This window comes from Triticum dicoccoides, chromosome 2B, assembly GCF_002162155.2.
Source record: "Triticum dicoccoides isolate Atlit2015 ecotype Zavitan chromosome 2B, WEW_v2.0, whole genome shotgun sequence".
Classification (NCBI taxonomy): Eukaryota; Viridiplantae; Streptophyta; class Magnoliopsida; order Poales; family Poaceae; genus Triticum; species Triticum dicoccoides.
In genome coordinates this window covers 400858839-400875486 of record NC_041383.1, presented here as the reverse complement: position 1 = coordinate 400875486, position 16648 = coordinate 400858839, and the positions used below count along the sequence as shown (strand labels likewise).

Here is a 16648-nt window from a genome sequence, read left to right as displayed (position 1 = left end):
CAGCACCGTTAAGTAATACAAGCGTTGCTTGACGATGGCAACATGGCATGGATCGGTGTGTTGAAGAACTCGGCGGTAGGGTTGAACCGAGGGCGAATCCCGGAGCCGCTGGGCAGGTGAAGAACAGACGGTTGCGGTCCTCCATCGCATGGTCGCATCGCAGGCAGGTCCCGTAGCTGAGAAAAAGTACAATATTGTTCCCTAACCGTTTCAAAAGTCTGCAGAGCATAATACTGTGCAGAAAAATGTTTTAAATGTGAACATCAATGTGAATAAGTTGATATGGCAGAGTTCAGTTGAGCTCCCGACGTCTCCAGTTCCTTTGCCATGTATACTTGCACTGTCGTGTCAAGTATATTTCAAGTCTTTGCCAGTTTTTTTTTTTTTTTGAGCTAAAAAAAAAGTCTTTGCCAGTTAGAGCCTAGAGCAAGGCAGACAGGGATTTTTTTTTTGAGACAATGCAGACAGGGATTAATGGCCTCAGCTTCTCTCTCACTGGGCTGAGTTTGGCTGGGCTGGGCCTGCAGGGAGAGAGAAATGAATGGGTGGGTTGAAGTCTGGGGCCATCAGTCTGTTTTCCTTTCTCGGGGCCCAGCTCGCCCCCTGGTGGTGATTGATGATTAGTCTGGAAAGAAAAATCATCCTAAACAAGCCCTCTCCACTGCCTCTCCTTTCTCCCTTCCGCTGGCGCGCCTTGCTCTGCACCTCCCCGCCGTCTATCTCTGTCTACCGGCGGGCCTCCCCGCTGTCGCTGCTGCCGAGGTACAGCTCCCCTCCCCGCTCCCCCTTCCCCCTTCCCTAGCAATGGACTCGCTCGTATGCCAACTTTGTAATATCTCATCGGTTACTGGCGTAGTTTTCTACTACCTCGGTTCCTAAATATAAGTCTTTTTTAGAGATTCCACTACGGACTACATACGGAGTAAAATGAGTGAATCTACACTCTAAAATATGTCTATATACATCCATATGTTGTCCGTAGTGGAATATCTAAAAAGACTTATATTTAGAGATTTCAATAACAACTACATACGGATGTATATAAACATATTTTAGAGTGTAGATTCACTCATTTTGCTTTGTATGTACTTCCTCCGTTTCTAAATATAAGCCTTTTTAGACATTTCAAATGGACTACAACATACGGATGTATGTAGACATATTTTAGAGTGTAGATTCACTCATTTTGCTTCGTATGTAGTCACTTGTTGGGATCTCTAAAAAGACTTATATTTGGGAACGGAGGGAGTAGTCCGTATTGAAATATCTGAAAGACTTATATTTAGGAACAGGGGGAGTACTACTCAGCAAATATTGCGACGATACCGCATTCGTACTAGGTTAAGTATTTCTGACTTCATGGTGGTTTTGTCTTGGTAAAAGGCTCATAGATTAATTTCAGAGTTACCAGCAATCAAGTCTGGTACTGGGAAACAGTAGGATTGATTTTTCTGGGTCATCTGGACAGCAAGCATGGCTTGATTCATCTTTGGTGAGAATTGCCGTGAGAGGATTGGACCGATTTATCATTTGTGTAGCCACCTAAACTCAGTGAAAACAATGCCTGCTAAATTGTAAATTGGTTTTTCATGTTATCCTGAAATCTGTCTGTATTCAAGTTTTTTGTTCTCTTCCTATTGCAGGCTGTTTGTTGCCCATCCAGTAGATTGTGAATTGCAGTAGACGAGAGGCACATTGGCCACAATGGCTCTAACGCTCTTACGAGGGATCAGAACACAAACCTTATCTGGAGCAAATGCAGGGCTGTTCTGTACCACTCGACGTCCTCCGCTAGCCCACTTCACAGCTAGGGTGGAGAGTGTGCAGACTAGTGAGCCCAAATCAGTGCACAAATCAATTCAACAGGCTACCAAGGAGGCAGTGGAGCAGAAGACACACGGTTTTGAAGCGGTGATCGGCATTGAGACCCATGTTCAGCTCTCAACCATCACAAAGGCATTTTGCTCCTGCCCATACGACTATGGCTCCCAGCCAAACAGCACCGTTTGCCCCACCTGCATGGGCCACCCCGGGACATTGCCGGTTCTGAACGCAAAGGTTGTTGAATGTGCTGTCAAGCTAGGCCTCGCTCTCAACTGTGAGATTTCCATGACATCCAAGTTTGACAGAAAGCAGTACTTCTACCCAGATCTGCCCAAGGGATACCAGATTTCGCAGTTTGACATTCCGATTGCTGAGAAGGGTTACCTTGATTTGGATATTCCAATGGAGTTTGGTGGTGGTCACAGGCGATTTGGGGTCACGCGGGTTCATATGGAAGAAGATGCTGGCAAGCTGCTTCACTCTGAATCTGGGAGTTTTTCTCAGGTTTTCCTTGTTATTTCCTAACTAAGTACTCCCTCCGTCCGGAAATACTCGTCGGAGAAATGCATAAAAATGGATGTATCTAAAACTAAAATACGTCTAGATACATCCATTTCTCCGACAAGTATTTACGGACGGAGGGAGTACCTGTTTTCTGTTATATTTTATTCTCATTCTATTCTGCCATGCTCTGTGATATGGCCCTGGAATCATGGAAAAGTTGACATTCACCACAGCGCAACAGTACATTTCTAAACCGATGCATTCACAAAAGCTAAAGATGGGGAGTCGTGGAATTTACTTAAGAGACGAACTCTCTGACACATTGGACTATAACTAAGAAGATCAAGTAATACAGGGAATTGTGTTTCTTGTACATTTGATGCTAGAGGGGGCATATAATAAGAGGAAACTGTACTTTCTGTCATACAGAAGGTAAGGACCAATCTCATATCAAACATAATTCAAATCCTACACATCATGGGGCAAGAGCAGCTTAATTGCACTTGATGTCAGATCATTGTGTTTAGATCTTTGCCTTTCATAGAAGCAAAGAGGCCTTCTCAAATCTGATACAAGAACACGAGGTTTGGGAAATCTGTAAAAAGGTGTCATTACATGTGTGGTTATGTGAAAGCATCGCTAGACAATGTGCTTGTGCACTAGCTCCTCCAATCTTGACAGAAAATCATACTCCCTCCGTCCGGAAATACTTGTCAGAGAAATGCATAAAAATGGATGTATCTAGAACTAAAATACGTCTAGATACATCCATTCCTCTGACAAGTATTTCCGGACGGAGGGAGTAGATAGAGAGAAGAAGTAATAAAATAGAGCAAATTCAGCATCAAATAATTATGTACTGGCTCATTGTACTGGTAGCTACAACTTTGAAGTCATTAAAGTGGTTGCTATTCTGGCTGGCTAGGTTGACCTAAATAGAGCCGGCGTTCCTTTGCTAGAGATTGTCTCAGAGCCAGATATGAGGACAGGCATAGAGGCTGCTGAGTATGGTGCTGAGATACAAAGGGTTGTTAGATACCTGGGTGTGGGCAATGGCAACATGCAGGAAGGTTCCCTCCGCTGTGATGTCAATGTATCTGTCCGGCCCATTGGACAATCAGAATTCGGTACAAAGGTAACCATCAAAACTTTAGACTTCCTCAACTGTTTTTATTCTGTATTAATATATTCCATGCCGACAATATTTGCATCAGTGTTATGATCTGATGATTCTTCAATACACTTATGTCCGGAGCACATGGTAGGCCATTAAAGCCTAGATTTCTTGCAAAGTTATCAGTTTAAACAATAAAATCCCTTTATGATTTTCTCAGATATTTTCAGTACATCATATAAAACTGACATTGCATGTTATATAGGTAGAATCAGAAGTTATTTGGTTAGCCAATTGGTGAATGCATGAAATATCTCAATTTTTTATAGGTTCACTTCTTTGTATAGGAAAAGAAAATCATGCATGCTTGTAAAAATTGTAGATATTTTCCCTTATTATCCTGAGTTATTTTTCTTTGCCTTCAAAACGTCCTGTCTTGTCATTGGCTGAATTCATCCTTGATGAAAATCCTTCATGCATGCTGCAATGACCGTCTGTTCGATCAAGCACGCTTGTATTGTGCAACACTGGTTGAATCCATCCTTGATGAGTCTGAAATATGGAAACAGGCAGGGGCTGTTGTCTATGGGAGCTGCGTCTGCACACATGGCCACTTGATGGCAGCCATGCCTGCTCGGCCTGCCAATGCTGCAGTTGCTGAGGCTTTGCCGAATCCCCTGTTTTCTTGCATTTCTCTTCTTTTATTAGTTAGTTTTTGGCTCCTATTTCTTATATTTTTCTGGTCTTTGTTTTCATGCCTTGGACATGTTGTGTTTCCCACTATTTTGGTGGTCTTCTAGTTACAACATTACAGCGTTCAGATGTGTGTTCAAGATAAATAAATCTTGTCTTAAAAGAAGTGGCCAGAGAGTCATGAACTACACCAAACTATGCTGCTAATTCCGTTGACACAGATCAGGAAATCTTAGCAACCATGGACATTACAACATGACCATTATTTTAAAAGGCGATAACTTCTGAGTTTTTGTAGCTATTGTAAGATGACAATGTGGCGTCACATGCTTCTTTCAATTCTAATTTCTGACAGGTTGAAATAAAGAATATGAACTCATTTTCTGAAATAAGTAGGGCAATAGATTATGAGATATCCCGACAGATTCTTCTTCACAAAGAAAGCCAGGCTGACAAAATTGTACAGGAAACCCGTCTATGGGATGAATCTTCTCAGGTTGTTGCCTCACCTTGCTGTTTGACTTTTGTTTTCACCTATTGGTCTTTTTCTACCATCTTTAAATTCGTTTCATTGTCTGCACTCAGAAAACTTTTACAATGCGGAAAAAGGAGGGACTTGCCGACTACAGATATTTTCCTGAGCCTGATCTTCCTGAAGTTGTTCTGACTAGTGAGTACGTTGATGAAATTCGTAATTCAATGCCGGAGCTTCCAGAGGCAAAGCGTAGGCGTTATGAGAACATGGGGCTCAGCATGCAAGATGTTATTTTCCTTGCTAATGATGATATTGTAATTATCTTCTGTATTACTCTCATTTTTACTTTGTCATGCATGTTATGTTACTGAAGTATATTTCAAAGTGTGATATGTGTATGTTCCTCCCAGGTTGCTCATTTCTTTGATTCTACACTTGAGCGTGGTGCTGATGCAAAGCTGGCTGCTAATTGGATCATGGGTGACATTACGGCTTATCTGAAGAATGAAAAGCTCTCTATTGATGAAATTAAATTAACACCTCTTGAGCTTTCTGAACTGATTGCATTCATAAAGAATGGTACTATCAGTGGGAAGATTGGCAAGGAGGTAACTATTCTTAAGTATTGTGGTTTGTGTGTCACGCCTTTTGGACTTTGATTTGGTTGAAGCACTTCTGGGTTGTTTGCAGTCTCTTCCATTCGATGGTGCCGCACTGATTATGATGGCCAAAACTTGAATTTTGACAGTTTCTTTTGCACTATATCAGTCTGAAGATTTGCATAGTTTTCACTTACAAAAAGAAATAAGATTTGTATAGTTGGGTGGCTATGATAAAGATAAGTTTCAAAATAGGAAAGGAAAACACTATCTGTTTCCACTGCTGCCTCTGGGGAATTTTTCGCAGATTGCACAAGAATGAACTTTAGTACTTCAGTTATTCTGAAATTTTTGCATGCCTTCCTGACACTTTCTGTTATAAAAACTTGGTCTTGTTAGGTTTTAGTACCTTTAGTCATAGTTAGTTTATAATACCATTTCCGATTCTGCCATTGCAGATTCTTGTTGAGCTCATTACCAAAGGCGGAACTGTCAAGTCGGTGATAGAGGAGAAAGATTTGGTTCAGGTAATGTTGTCACACTAGAACCATTTCGAATCACAGTAGTTTGAATGTCGTCAGATATTATGATCACTGCGGCCCTGCTGTGCTGAGGAAACAAACATCGTGAAGCTAATGAGAAAAAAAAATCGATGCGCCCTTCTGATTTACTACTATATTAAGTCTACTGTAGCAGATGAGATTTCAGTGCCTTTAATTTCTGCCTGGGTTTTTTCTGAGTGAAAAACTGTACTACTGGATATGACAGATAGCAGATCCAGCAGCAATTGAGGCCATGGTAGATAAAGTACTCGCCGAGAATCCGAAGCAACTTGAGCAGTATCGGGCTGGGAAAACCAAGTTGCAGGGATTTTTCGCTGGCCAGGTTTGTGATATTTTTGCATCTGGAGCTGTGTTCCCCTCACTATATTCTTTTGCCCCTGCAGTCCCGATAGCTGATCATATTATTTAAATTGATTCCAGGTGATGAAAGCATCGAAAGGTAAAGCAAGTCCTGTTTTATTGAACAAAATCCTCGGGGAGAAGTTGAAGGGCAATTAAAATTGCCGAGGGGTGTTTCGGCACACAGAGAATATTTTGCCCTTGATGAGTGAACCATCAGATTAACTAAAGTGGAACCCCGCAGCGGAAACGCATTCTTTTGTAAAGACACTTGGAGTTTTTTTTTGAGTTGTTGATTGTTTTTGAGATAGCTAACCGCTTATTCAAAGCGGTGACACTTACTTGGAGTTTGAAGTGTTGATTACATTTCGCTCTCTTTTCACTACAGAGTGGATTTTGGAAAAGCAATCGAGTTCACATGATACAATGAAGGATATGCATGGTATGTGTTTGAGCTGATGATGGAGTGGCCAGTTGTACAGATGAATCAGTTGCGTATGCTTACATGTTTCTACTCGCGTCTTTTTTTGCATTTGATCTTACGCAGCTGTAAACTCATTTTTAATTTGGACACATCAGTTACGATCCTGAATGTGGCTTTACCTTTTGAATTACTACTAAGTTAAGCCCTTGAGTTTGTTCCAGCATTACCATATCATTTTGAACTACTATTAAGTTGCTTAATTTTCGGTAATACGCGTATGAGCCCGGGCTCATCTCACTTTGGTGAACAGTATTTTTTTTTTAAATAGTAAAAAGAATCATCGAAGATGCTCAGGTGCTCAAGGAGCGTGCAAATGTTCGCAGTGTTTGGACATTCTAGGACCTTAGACAAATTTTTTTTTCGGATCCTAATAGTACTCTTATTCAAAGTTTCTTTTGAAGCCATTTTTTTGGTTTTTTGTCACAACCTCCTCAAATGTCCAAACACACACGAAGTTTTGCACTCACATCACTCATTCGGGCATCTTGGATGCCGAAAATTTCAGATTCTTTTGAATTTGTTTGGTATTTTATTTGATTTTACTGTTCCCGACCAGGCACCGAATCGCCACACTCCTTATTTTTGAACTACTACTTTTTTACTATTAAGTTGCTAATTTGCCAGCCATTGCAATATGCTACTCTTTTCATAAATAACATTATACTTTCGGTAAGTGATTCATTTGTTGGTCATTGAAACCACGGGAAAGTAATATGGCAACTAATTGCATGTGCAACTCATATTCTCACACCTCCTGTTTTTTGAGTTTCCAAAAATTGTGAAATAATTTAGGGATGCCATACAATGTGCATCCGCGAAGATATATTCACAAGAACATTGCTGTGAAAGGTAGTACAAACTATGCAATGTGTACATATTGTGGAGTTAATAAAGACTTAATTACACTATAGTTATTTACAGTATATTTCTACTAGTGTGTGTACTCTTTTGTTCCAATTATTTTCTGCTTCCTTTAACCATTTTCAGTTTAGAGCTTGTGAAGAAGAGTTTCCATGCCGGCTCGCGGTGTGCAGAGAGCTTCCAGAGCGACGGCCTTGAACATGACGATCCCGGAACTGGCGGCCATGTCGACCTCTTCATCCCCGACCCTTTTCCAATCGAAGCACTGGATGAGCGTGCCAAGAACCATACCCATGGTCCTCATGGCGAGGCTCTCCCCGGGGCACTTGCGTCTTCCCATCCCGAAGGACATCATGAGCTTCCCCTCGGCGCCGCCATGCTCGAACCTCTCCGGCCTGAACTCCTCGGGCGCCGGTCCCCACTCAGCCGGGTCGCGGTGGATGGCGTACGCGTTGACGAGCACGATGGTGCCCGCGGCGACGTCGTACCCGTGGAGCTGGCAGTCGGCGGCGGCCTCGTGTGGTAGCAGCAGCGGCGCGGCCGGGCACAGCCGCATCGTCTCGCTGATGATGCAGTGCAGGTAAGGAAGGTGGGGCAGGTCCTTCTTGTCGAGGAGGCGGCTCGGCTCGCCGCTGAGGTGCGCGTCGATCTCTTCATGTGCCTTCTTTAGCACCGCCGGGTGGTTCAGCAGGAGCGCCATCGCCCATTCCGTCGTCGTCGACGTCGTCTCTGTCCCGACGCCAAGAAGATTCTTCCATCCAAAATTCCAAATACGACAAGATTAGTTTGAAATAAGGTAAAGGAGCTTGAATGGAAGCTGCGAGACTCACGGCGACGAGGGCGGCGATGAAAGTGTCCGTGTACAGGTCGGGCTCTGACTTCTGCAGCGAGAGCATGACGCCGATCATGCCCTGCTCCTCCTCATGCTCGTCGGCGGCGGCCTGCTGCTTCTGCCTCTCCCTGTCGATGAGCTTGTATATGAAGGCGTTCCTCCGGCTCGTTACGTCCGCCAGCTGCCGCCCGACGCCTCGCCAGTCGAACCAGCGTAGCACCGGTAGGTAGTCCCACAGGTTGGCGACACCGACGAGCGGCACGATGGCGTCCACAACGTCCTTCATCTCCCGCGCCTCCTGCGACATGTCCGCTCCGTCGTCGGAGTAGGTGTTCCTGCTCCGCGCGAGGGCCTCCATGAGGACGCTGTGGGAGAGGTCGAACAGCCGCCGCTTCAGCTCCACCCTGGCCGCGGCACCGCCGGCGGTAAGGCGCGCGAGGCGGCGCACCAGGGCGCGCAGCTCGCGGGCGACGACGGCGTCGTACATGAGGTCGACGCGGCGCGCGGAGAGGAGGTGCACGACGGCGACGCGGCGCGCGGCGCGCCAGTGGGCGCCGTAGTTGGCGAGGGTGAGCACGGTGTAGTCGAAGGAGACCTCCCGCACGGACGGGAAGTGCGGGCGGTTGGCGAGCGTGGCGTCGAGGTCGGAGGAGAAGCACTCCCTGGCGAGCTCCGCCGAGGTGACGACGACGGCGGGGCGCGAGCCGAGGCGGAGGGAGAAGACCGGGCCGTGGCGCGCGGCGAGGCGCGCGAGCGTGGCGTGCAGCGGCTTCTTGAGGAAGGGGAGGTGGCCAAGGAACGGGACCGCCAGCGCCGGGCCGGGTGGCAGCCGTCGCCGCTTCTTGGTGAGGAAGGAGCGGAGCAAAAGGGCGGTGAGAAAGGTGATGGCGGCGACGTAGAAGAAGGGGAAGCTACCCATCTCCATTGTTGTTTCTGCGGTGCTCCTAAACCACACGGACAAGGGGGATTGGAGAGGGAAGCTGGGGCTCGGGAGGTAGACGGAAGCAATCTCTCACTGGGGATTGGAAATCCGGAGATATACAGGCAGAGGCAGGAGGAAGAAAAACTGAGGTTGTGACACGAAGCTAGCTGATCAGGCTGGACTCGTGAGGTGTTTGCAACTTTAAAAGTCAAAAGGTGTCAAGCTGCGTGTGTGGAATGGTCAGCTGACCATGTTTAAATCGTGTGTGGAACGGTCCAACTTTAAAGAGTTTGCTCTGTTGCGTACGATGTGAAGTGTCCGATTTAGGGCCGGTTCTTTTGGGCAGAATCGTCTCCCTCCGTAGCTTCTTCTAAAATCGTCACTTCATATATTTTTGACAATCCTATCTAGTTAAGGTCTAATTGACTAGGATTATATTTTTTTCGAGAGTATGCAATCGTGTACCGTATTTTTATAGAAGAAGAAGAACAAGATTTACAAGAGTCCACACGATGATGCGAACATCATCATGGGAGCACCCGCTCCAACCGAAAAAGAAACTAAGCTAATGTCTCACAAATCGTTGTAGGCCTCCAACACCGTTAAAAGCTAAGTTCCACTCTCTAAGTTCATCTAAGATTAAGCGAACAAGGTCTCTAGCTTGCACTTGTTGCTCCCTCCCGTTGAAGACTCGTGCGTTGCGTTGCTTTCAGAGCGTCCAAGCCGTGCAGATGACAAAGCTGTCAAAACCTCTCCTCTCGCTTGAGTGCACGCTTCTTCGTTTTTGGATCCACCATTCCACCATGGCATCGTCTACCGTCGGCCCCGAGATTGGAAGTTGTAGTTCATCTATGCAAGTGAACCACACTTCCTGTGCATACACACACTGGGCAAGAATGTGCTCCGCGTTGTCCTCGCTCTGCAGACACGTGAAACAAGGTGAAGGTTGATCTTGTAGACCATGGCGAGCTCTCCGGTCCGAAGTCCATATCCTGTGCTGCGAAGCCAACCACATGAATATCCTGAGTTTAAGAGGAGCTAAACTTCTCCAGATGCATGTGGCCGCCGGTGCCCGAATCAATCCTTGGCAAAGTCTGGCATATGTGGCCTTAGCCGAATAAGAGCCCTCCTCCCCTGAGCATGGCCAGGAGAACTTGTCTTCCACCTCGGCATCCCTCCAAATAGTGGCTATCGCATGCCTAAGGTGCATCAGTTGCATCTGGGCCATGAAGGGCATGTCCCCAATGATGTCTTGCTCCCACCTCTCTCCTACCAGCGCTTGCTCAACCGTTCGCGAGTTAATCACCCGGGTTTGAACCATCGCTAGAATGCTTGGAGCGATATCCTGGGCTCCGTATCCATGAATCCATCTGTCATGCCAGAAGAGCACGCGATCACCTCTGCCAACCTTAATGCCAACTAGACTATCAAAAACTTCTCTTGCATCATCATCCACCATTAGTGCCAGATTGCTCCATGGTCTGTCCTTGTCCACTCCGCTTAACCATTCCCATCTAACTCTTAGCGCCAGAGCTTGCAATTTCAGATTTTTCACTCCCAATCCACCAAAGCTCGCGGGTCTGCAAATCGTGTTCCAAGCCACCAAACATTGTCCACCATTGGCTTTGTCTTTGCCAGCCCAGAGGAAGGAGCACATCCAAGTGTTAATCTCCTCAAAGACCCAGTCAGGCGCATTAAGGATTAGCAGTTGGTGGACTGGTCTAGCTGATAAAACCGATTTAACCAACACCAGGCGCCCTGCCCTCTGTATGAAGCCTCTTTGCCAGCCCGGAGCCATTTTTTTGACCATATCCAGCAAAGGTTGCCATTCATTCCTGGTCAACTGACGGGTGGCGAGTTGGAGCCCAAGATATCTTATAGGGAAGTCAGCTAGGGCACAATGAAGCAGACTAGTCACCCTATCTTTATCCTCTTGCTCCCCTCTGAAGATGGTAGCCATAGACTTGCTGTAGTTCACTTTAAGGCCGGAGGCCTCACCGAAAACCAACAAGGCCTCCCGAATGAATTGCATATCTTGGAGCGATGGGCGGATGAAGAAAGCAACATCGTCTGCGTATATGGAGATACGTTGAACTGCCGAGATGCCTCCGAATGAGCTTAGAACACCATCCACAGAAGCTTTAGTCACCACCGCAGTCAGAGCATCCATTGCGATAACAAAAAGGAGGAGGGAGACCGGGTCTCCTTGGCGAAGCCCTTGCGCGTGTGTGATGCTCCTGCCATGCAGACCATTGACCATGATGCGGGTGGACGCGGATTGCAGTAGTATTGACAACCATTTGATCATCCTCTGTCCAAAACCTTTGGCCTTGAGCATCTCGAACAAGAAAGGCCAAGAAAGAGAGTCAAAAGCTTGCGAGATATCCAGCTTGAGGAAGACACCTTTGCACTTCCTCTAAGCAATCTTCTTGGCCACTTGTCTGACCAGGAGAAAGTTATCATGTAGACACTGACCTTTGATGAAGGCCGATTGATTGAAGGTGACAAGGTCCTTCATGTGCGGTCTGATTCTTATTGCCAAAAGCTTAGCAAAGATCTTGGACATGCTATGAGGCAAACTGATCGGTCTGAAGCCGCTAACAAGCTCCGCATTCGCTTTCTTAGGAATCAGCACAGCGAGGGCTCTATTCAGCTTGGCAAATCCTCTTCCATCACCCACATAAAGTTTCATTATGACCGACATAATGTTCTGCTTGATCACTGGCCATGTGCATTGATAGAACTTTCCAATGAATCCGTCCGGTCCGGGAGCACGATCGGGATGCAGTTCTTTGATCCCTGCCCACACTTCCTCCTCAGTGAAGATGGCCTCCAGGTCATGCAAGTCTGTCTCCTCAATACCCAAAAAGTCCAAGTCCAAAGTATATGGTCTAGCGTTGGCTGTACCGATGAGCGCATGAAAAGCGTCTGAGAAGACCTCTTCCATTCTGATCAGATCAGTTATGATCTCCTCGCCCTACTTCACATGCAGGATGAAGTTTTTGGCTCCCCGACCATTCGCCACAGCTTGGAAGATTTTTGAGTTTGCATCCCCTTCCTCGAGCCAGCGGAAGTGTGATCGCTGCCTATCGATCGTTCTTCTGAGAGACGCCAAACCGAGTAGACACAGTTTAAGTGTGCGCCTGAGCCAAGTCTCGAGAGCCGATAGATGGCGATGATCGAGTGCCTTGTCGAGCCTGAAAATCACCCACGTGGCCACTGCCATTAGCAGTTTCACGTTACCAGTTTTCCTTTGTCCCCATGCTTGCAGAGTAGCCCCGGCGTTTCTGAACAACGCATCCAACCTCTTGTAAGGATCTGCAATTGTCTCGTCGCATTTCCATGCATCCTTAACCGTGTCCTCAAACCCTTCCAGCTTGGTCCAATACATCTCGAAGCGGAACCGTTTCTTGTGTGCAAAAGGCACACAAATAGTTAGGAAGAGAGGCGCGTGGTCTGAAACACCGGTAGACAGGGCTTGTAGCAGACTCTCTGGATAATTCAACTCCCAATCCACCATGACAAGAACTCTATCAATTTTGGTTAAGGTTGGGTTGTCCCTCTCATTAGTCCAAGTGTACCGGCGACCGTGCATGTAGAGCTCCTTAAGCTTGTGATCATCCACAAACTGACGAAACTTGTTCATCATATTCTTGTTGATATTTGAGTTATTCTTCTCCGATGCTCTCAAGATCATATTGAAGTCTCCAAGCACCCTCCATGGTCCCGGGCAGAGCACCCTTCTTTGAGCCAATTCCGTTAAGAAGCTCGTTTTCCTCGCGTCCCCTTGAGGTCCATAAACAACCGAAATCCACCATGCCATGCCCACCTTTGGGCAGACCTCGCCCGTGAGAAAGTCAGTATCCATCTGTAAGTTTTGGACGTCAAGCACCGAGGAGTTCCACACCAAAAGAATGCCACCACGGGTCTCTAACGCCGATAAGTACGCAAAGCCGTCAAAGGACGGGCCCAAGCATTGCATAACAATGAAGTTATCGGTTACATCCATTTTAGTTTCTTGCAGGCAAACTAAGTTAATTTTAGTAGTGTCTAAGAACTCCTTCACCGCTTTCCTCTTTGCCGGGTTATTCAACCCTCTCACATTCCAGCAAACAAGGGATGGGTTTAGATCCATGAAGATTGATTTGCCACCCATGCCCTAGGTCCTCCATGGCTCAATGAGCCTCAACCACCATCCTCGTCTCTCTTTCCGCGTCAAAGGACGACACCGTCTTGCCAAACAGAGCAACAATGATGCAGACATGCTGATCGCGGAGTGGAGTGTCGAAAAGCTCCTTGAGCTCCTGTACATCCTCCCCGTGAGGCACCAGATCAGCCGGAACAAGTCCAAGCGCGCGAAGTAGAACATTCTCTCCCGGGGTAGCTTTCATTACCGATGCCGTTGTTGATCTTTTCGATGCTCTAGTTGTGCGCCTCGGAGTGCAAAGCTCAGGATCCGCACATAGCGCCTATGCCTGGACCTCTTTGAGCAATGGTGGGGCAAGCCTTTTGACAATATTAGCGCAGAAGGATTTCAGCTTTGCAAAGGCTACTACCTCTTGGCTAGTCATCCCTTCAGTCAGCGCGGCTAACTCCACTTGCTTGCGGGTCTCCATGTCCTTCATGTCATCCGGAAACCCCGCCAGGCTTAGGGTGAGGGCTTGAGTTCCACACTCCACTGTTGCCGTAGTATCAGCAGCGCCCAAATCAGGAGGCACATAAGTGGCAGCAGCGCCCATTATTTTATGAGCACGGGGATCAGCATGAGTCTCATCCAGAGCGCGGGGGTTTGCATGGGACTCGTCCAGTGGGCCCACCTCCACGTTCACTTCATGCATGGGGGACACAGCCAGGATCACGTTATTGGGATCATGCGCCCTTGATTCCATCAATGGAATCTCCAGGATTAGCGCCATAGGGTCAACCCCCACTGGCTCTCCCACCTCCTTCTCCGCAATGATGGCAGATGGAACATCTATCTGGCTTGCCTCGATTCGAGAGGCTGGAGCTGTCTGCATATCCGGGTTGGGCAGTGGTGGCCCCTCCACCAATGAGAGCGAATCCCTTTGCTCACCCATCTCTTTCTATGGGGCCGCTAGCTCCACCAACCCACCCTGTGATGCTGCCTGAGCGGTGGGCTCCTCCTTCGACAAAACACATGTCTCCGCCACCTCTCTGTCCCAAGCATGAGGGGGGATGCCTTCCAGCTCCAAGCGAACCTTGAATCCCATCAGCGCGTGCACTTCTTGTGCCTGTTGGTTCCATGGCCGGAAGTATAGACGAACTCCCCGGTGCTCCAGGAAAGGAAGGGCGCTCACCCTGCTCCGGTGCTCTGCACGCCCAAACACCACAAGGAAATCCTCCGGCTGGAATCTGATGACCGAAACCCAATCCCTATCAACCTTGACTTGCGTCCTCAGAGCATCTAGGACGAACTCTGGCGAAAGATCTCTCCTTGCACCGCCAGCGTATGCCACCATGGCGAACTGTAGCCGCCGCTCCAGGTCCTCCATGGACTGCGAACGGCGCACCACACAGATGTCCACCGGCTCCACCGGTTCCAGGACCGGGTCGGTGCGCACCTTGAGACGAGGAACGAACAGAGCCGGCCATACCGGAGTCGAGGGATGCCCCTGCACAGGTGGAGGTGGCGGAGGGGGAGGCCGCTGAGCAGGGCCGGCCGCACGCCTGTCTGCTTCACGACGGGCCGCCTTGGCCGCCGCCTCGCGACGCAGATCTTCCACAGCAGAAGGACTCCGGGGGCGCTTGCAGTCGCGCGAACCATGACCCGAAAGCCCGCATCTGAAGCACGCGATGTCGTTGGTGCAGTCCTTGTGAAAGTGCCCCTCCAACAGGCACCTAAAGCACTTGTTGTCCATCTCCGGCGAGACCTCCCGGCACAGCGGAGGAGAGGGGAGCAGTCGCGGGGCGTGCAGCTGAACGCCCGGCTCCACTTCCAACCCGACCCGGTGCCGCCAAAGAGTCTTCTTCGTGGGCGGCGGCTGCACCCACGACACAGCCCGACGCCTGGATTCGCCATCAGCCGCCGGCGCAGGCTCTCCCGGACCTCCCGACACCTCCGAGCCCGAGGAAAGCCCAAGTCCCGACACGACAGGCCGCTCCCCACTCCTACAGAAGGACGAGTTGATGGACCGCGGGCTCCCCGCCATGTCGCCTTCGCGAGGGGACCAGGGAGAAGGGGGGAAGGTGGCCGCCGTGGCCGGAGTGGTGGACGGCGGGGAGATGTGGATGCCGCCGCTGGAGTAGCGAGCGGCTGGAGGGGAGGGGAGGGGAGTAGTATTTTTCAATGACTACTACTAGTTTATCCTCCGTGTAAAAAAATTATGGAGTGGCGATTATGCGAGAAGCTGGGGAGGGGGGCGATTCTGGAAGAATCGCCAAAAAGAGCTGGCCCTTAGAGCATCTCCAGTCGCATCCCCAACATGCCCTCCAGGGCTCTTTTTTAGCGTCGGCGCCGAAAAATCGGCCAGTCGCGCCCCCATGCCCTTGTTTATCGCCGGTTTGGACCGAAATACCGGCCGACGAACCCGAGTCGAACCCAGGCCCCAGGGGGCGCCGACCGAAGCCAAAAGGCGCGTGGGTCCGCTCTGTCGGCGACAGACATGCCTTTTCCCATCGTTCCCCCGCTTTTCCCTCCATTTTCCCATTGCTTCCCCCTTCTGCCCCTCTCCTCCCGCTCCTCGCCAGCCCGCCATGCCACGGAATAAGTACTCGCCCCCCACCCCCCATGCGGGGCTGCCGCCGCCAATTCCACCAGGCAAAGCAGAGGAAGCCGAGGGCGTTGATGGCAATACTGTCGGGCATGTCGAACGCCGACTGGAGGGCAGAGGTTCAGCGCCGGGAGGCTGTCACCACCGACCGGTGGAACAGGCTCAACGCGAAGAGGGCCTAGGATGCGGTGGCGTCGGTGGCAGCGGAGAAGGCAGAGGCATCTCACACAGGGATGATGAATCCACCCGGCGGCCACGACCCGCAAGCTACGTGGAGCCAGCAGAGCGTCGCGTCGCCGACCAGCTTCTTGCCGCCGCCACCGCACTGGGGTACGCATCCTCGCCTGGCTACTCCGACGGCGACGTGCATGGTGGATTCAACCCCAACATCACCTTTCACATGGCCAGCGTGCCTCGCTCTCCGGTCTGAACCCCGACCAGCGCACTCCCTCGCCCGCGTTCGCCGGCGTCTAGTATCCCCCGTTCAACTAATCATTGCCGGCGTACACATCCTCCCCGACACTGCCTCTACACCGTGGCGCCCTGCCCTTCTCGCAGACCTTGTCGTCACATTTCAGCAACCCCGACGCGACGGAAGCCGACATGGACGAGATCATCACGAGCGGATCGGTCGCCGCCGCCTCCGACCCCAGGTTCCACGCGCAAGAAGACATAATGGATACCACCGGCGACATGGACGACGAGCT

General features: G+C 49.3%; 2 protein-coding genes across 3 annotated transcripts; one reads left to right on the top strand and one right to left on the bottom strand.

Annotated features, from left to right (window-relative positions):
• The first annotated feature begins 620 nt into the window (after positions 1-620).
• Positions 621-6742, top strand: LOC119363892 (glutamyl-tRNA(Gln) amidotransferase subunit B, chloroplastic/mitochondrial). 2 transcript variants are annotated; one of them, XR_005174508.1, is made up of 10 exons: positions 621-762; positions 1644-2328; positions 3254-3463; positions 4491-4631; positions 4721-4924; positions 5021-5218; positions 5668-5736; positions 5978-6094; positions 6193-6372; positions 6500-6742. XR_005174508.1 is itself a non-coding variant. In XM_037629261.1 (9 exons), the coding sequence occupies exons 2-9, from the start codon at positions 1705-1707 to the stop codon at positions 6268-6270; spliced, it is 1641 nt and encodes a 546-aa protein (XP_037485158.1). In that variant the 5' UTR covers positions 621-762; positions 1644-1704; the 3' UTR covers positions 6271-6741. The 2 variants fall into 2 exon arrangements, 1 of the variants encoding a protein (XP_037485158.1); XM_037629261.1 differs by having other exon boundaries at positions 6193-6741.
• Positions 6743-7371: 629 nt separating this feature from the next.
• On the bottom strand, positions 7372-9638 carry LOC119363891 (cytochrome P450 81Q32-like). The gene is made up of 2 exons (XM_037629260.1): positions 8287-9638; positions 7372-8207 (listed from the first exon to the last, which is right to left on the bottom strand). Exons 1-2 carry the CDS (start codon positions 9211-9213, stop codon positions 7584-7586), a joined length of 1551 nt encoding a protein of 516 aa, XP_037485157.1. The 5' UTR covers positions 9214-9638; the 3' UTR covers positions 7372-7583.
• Between the last annotated feature and the right edge of the window lie 7010 nt (positions 9639-16648).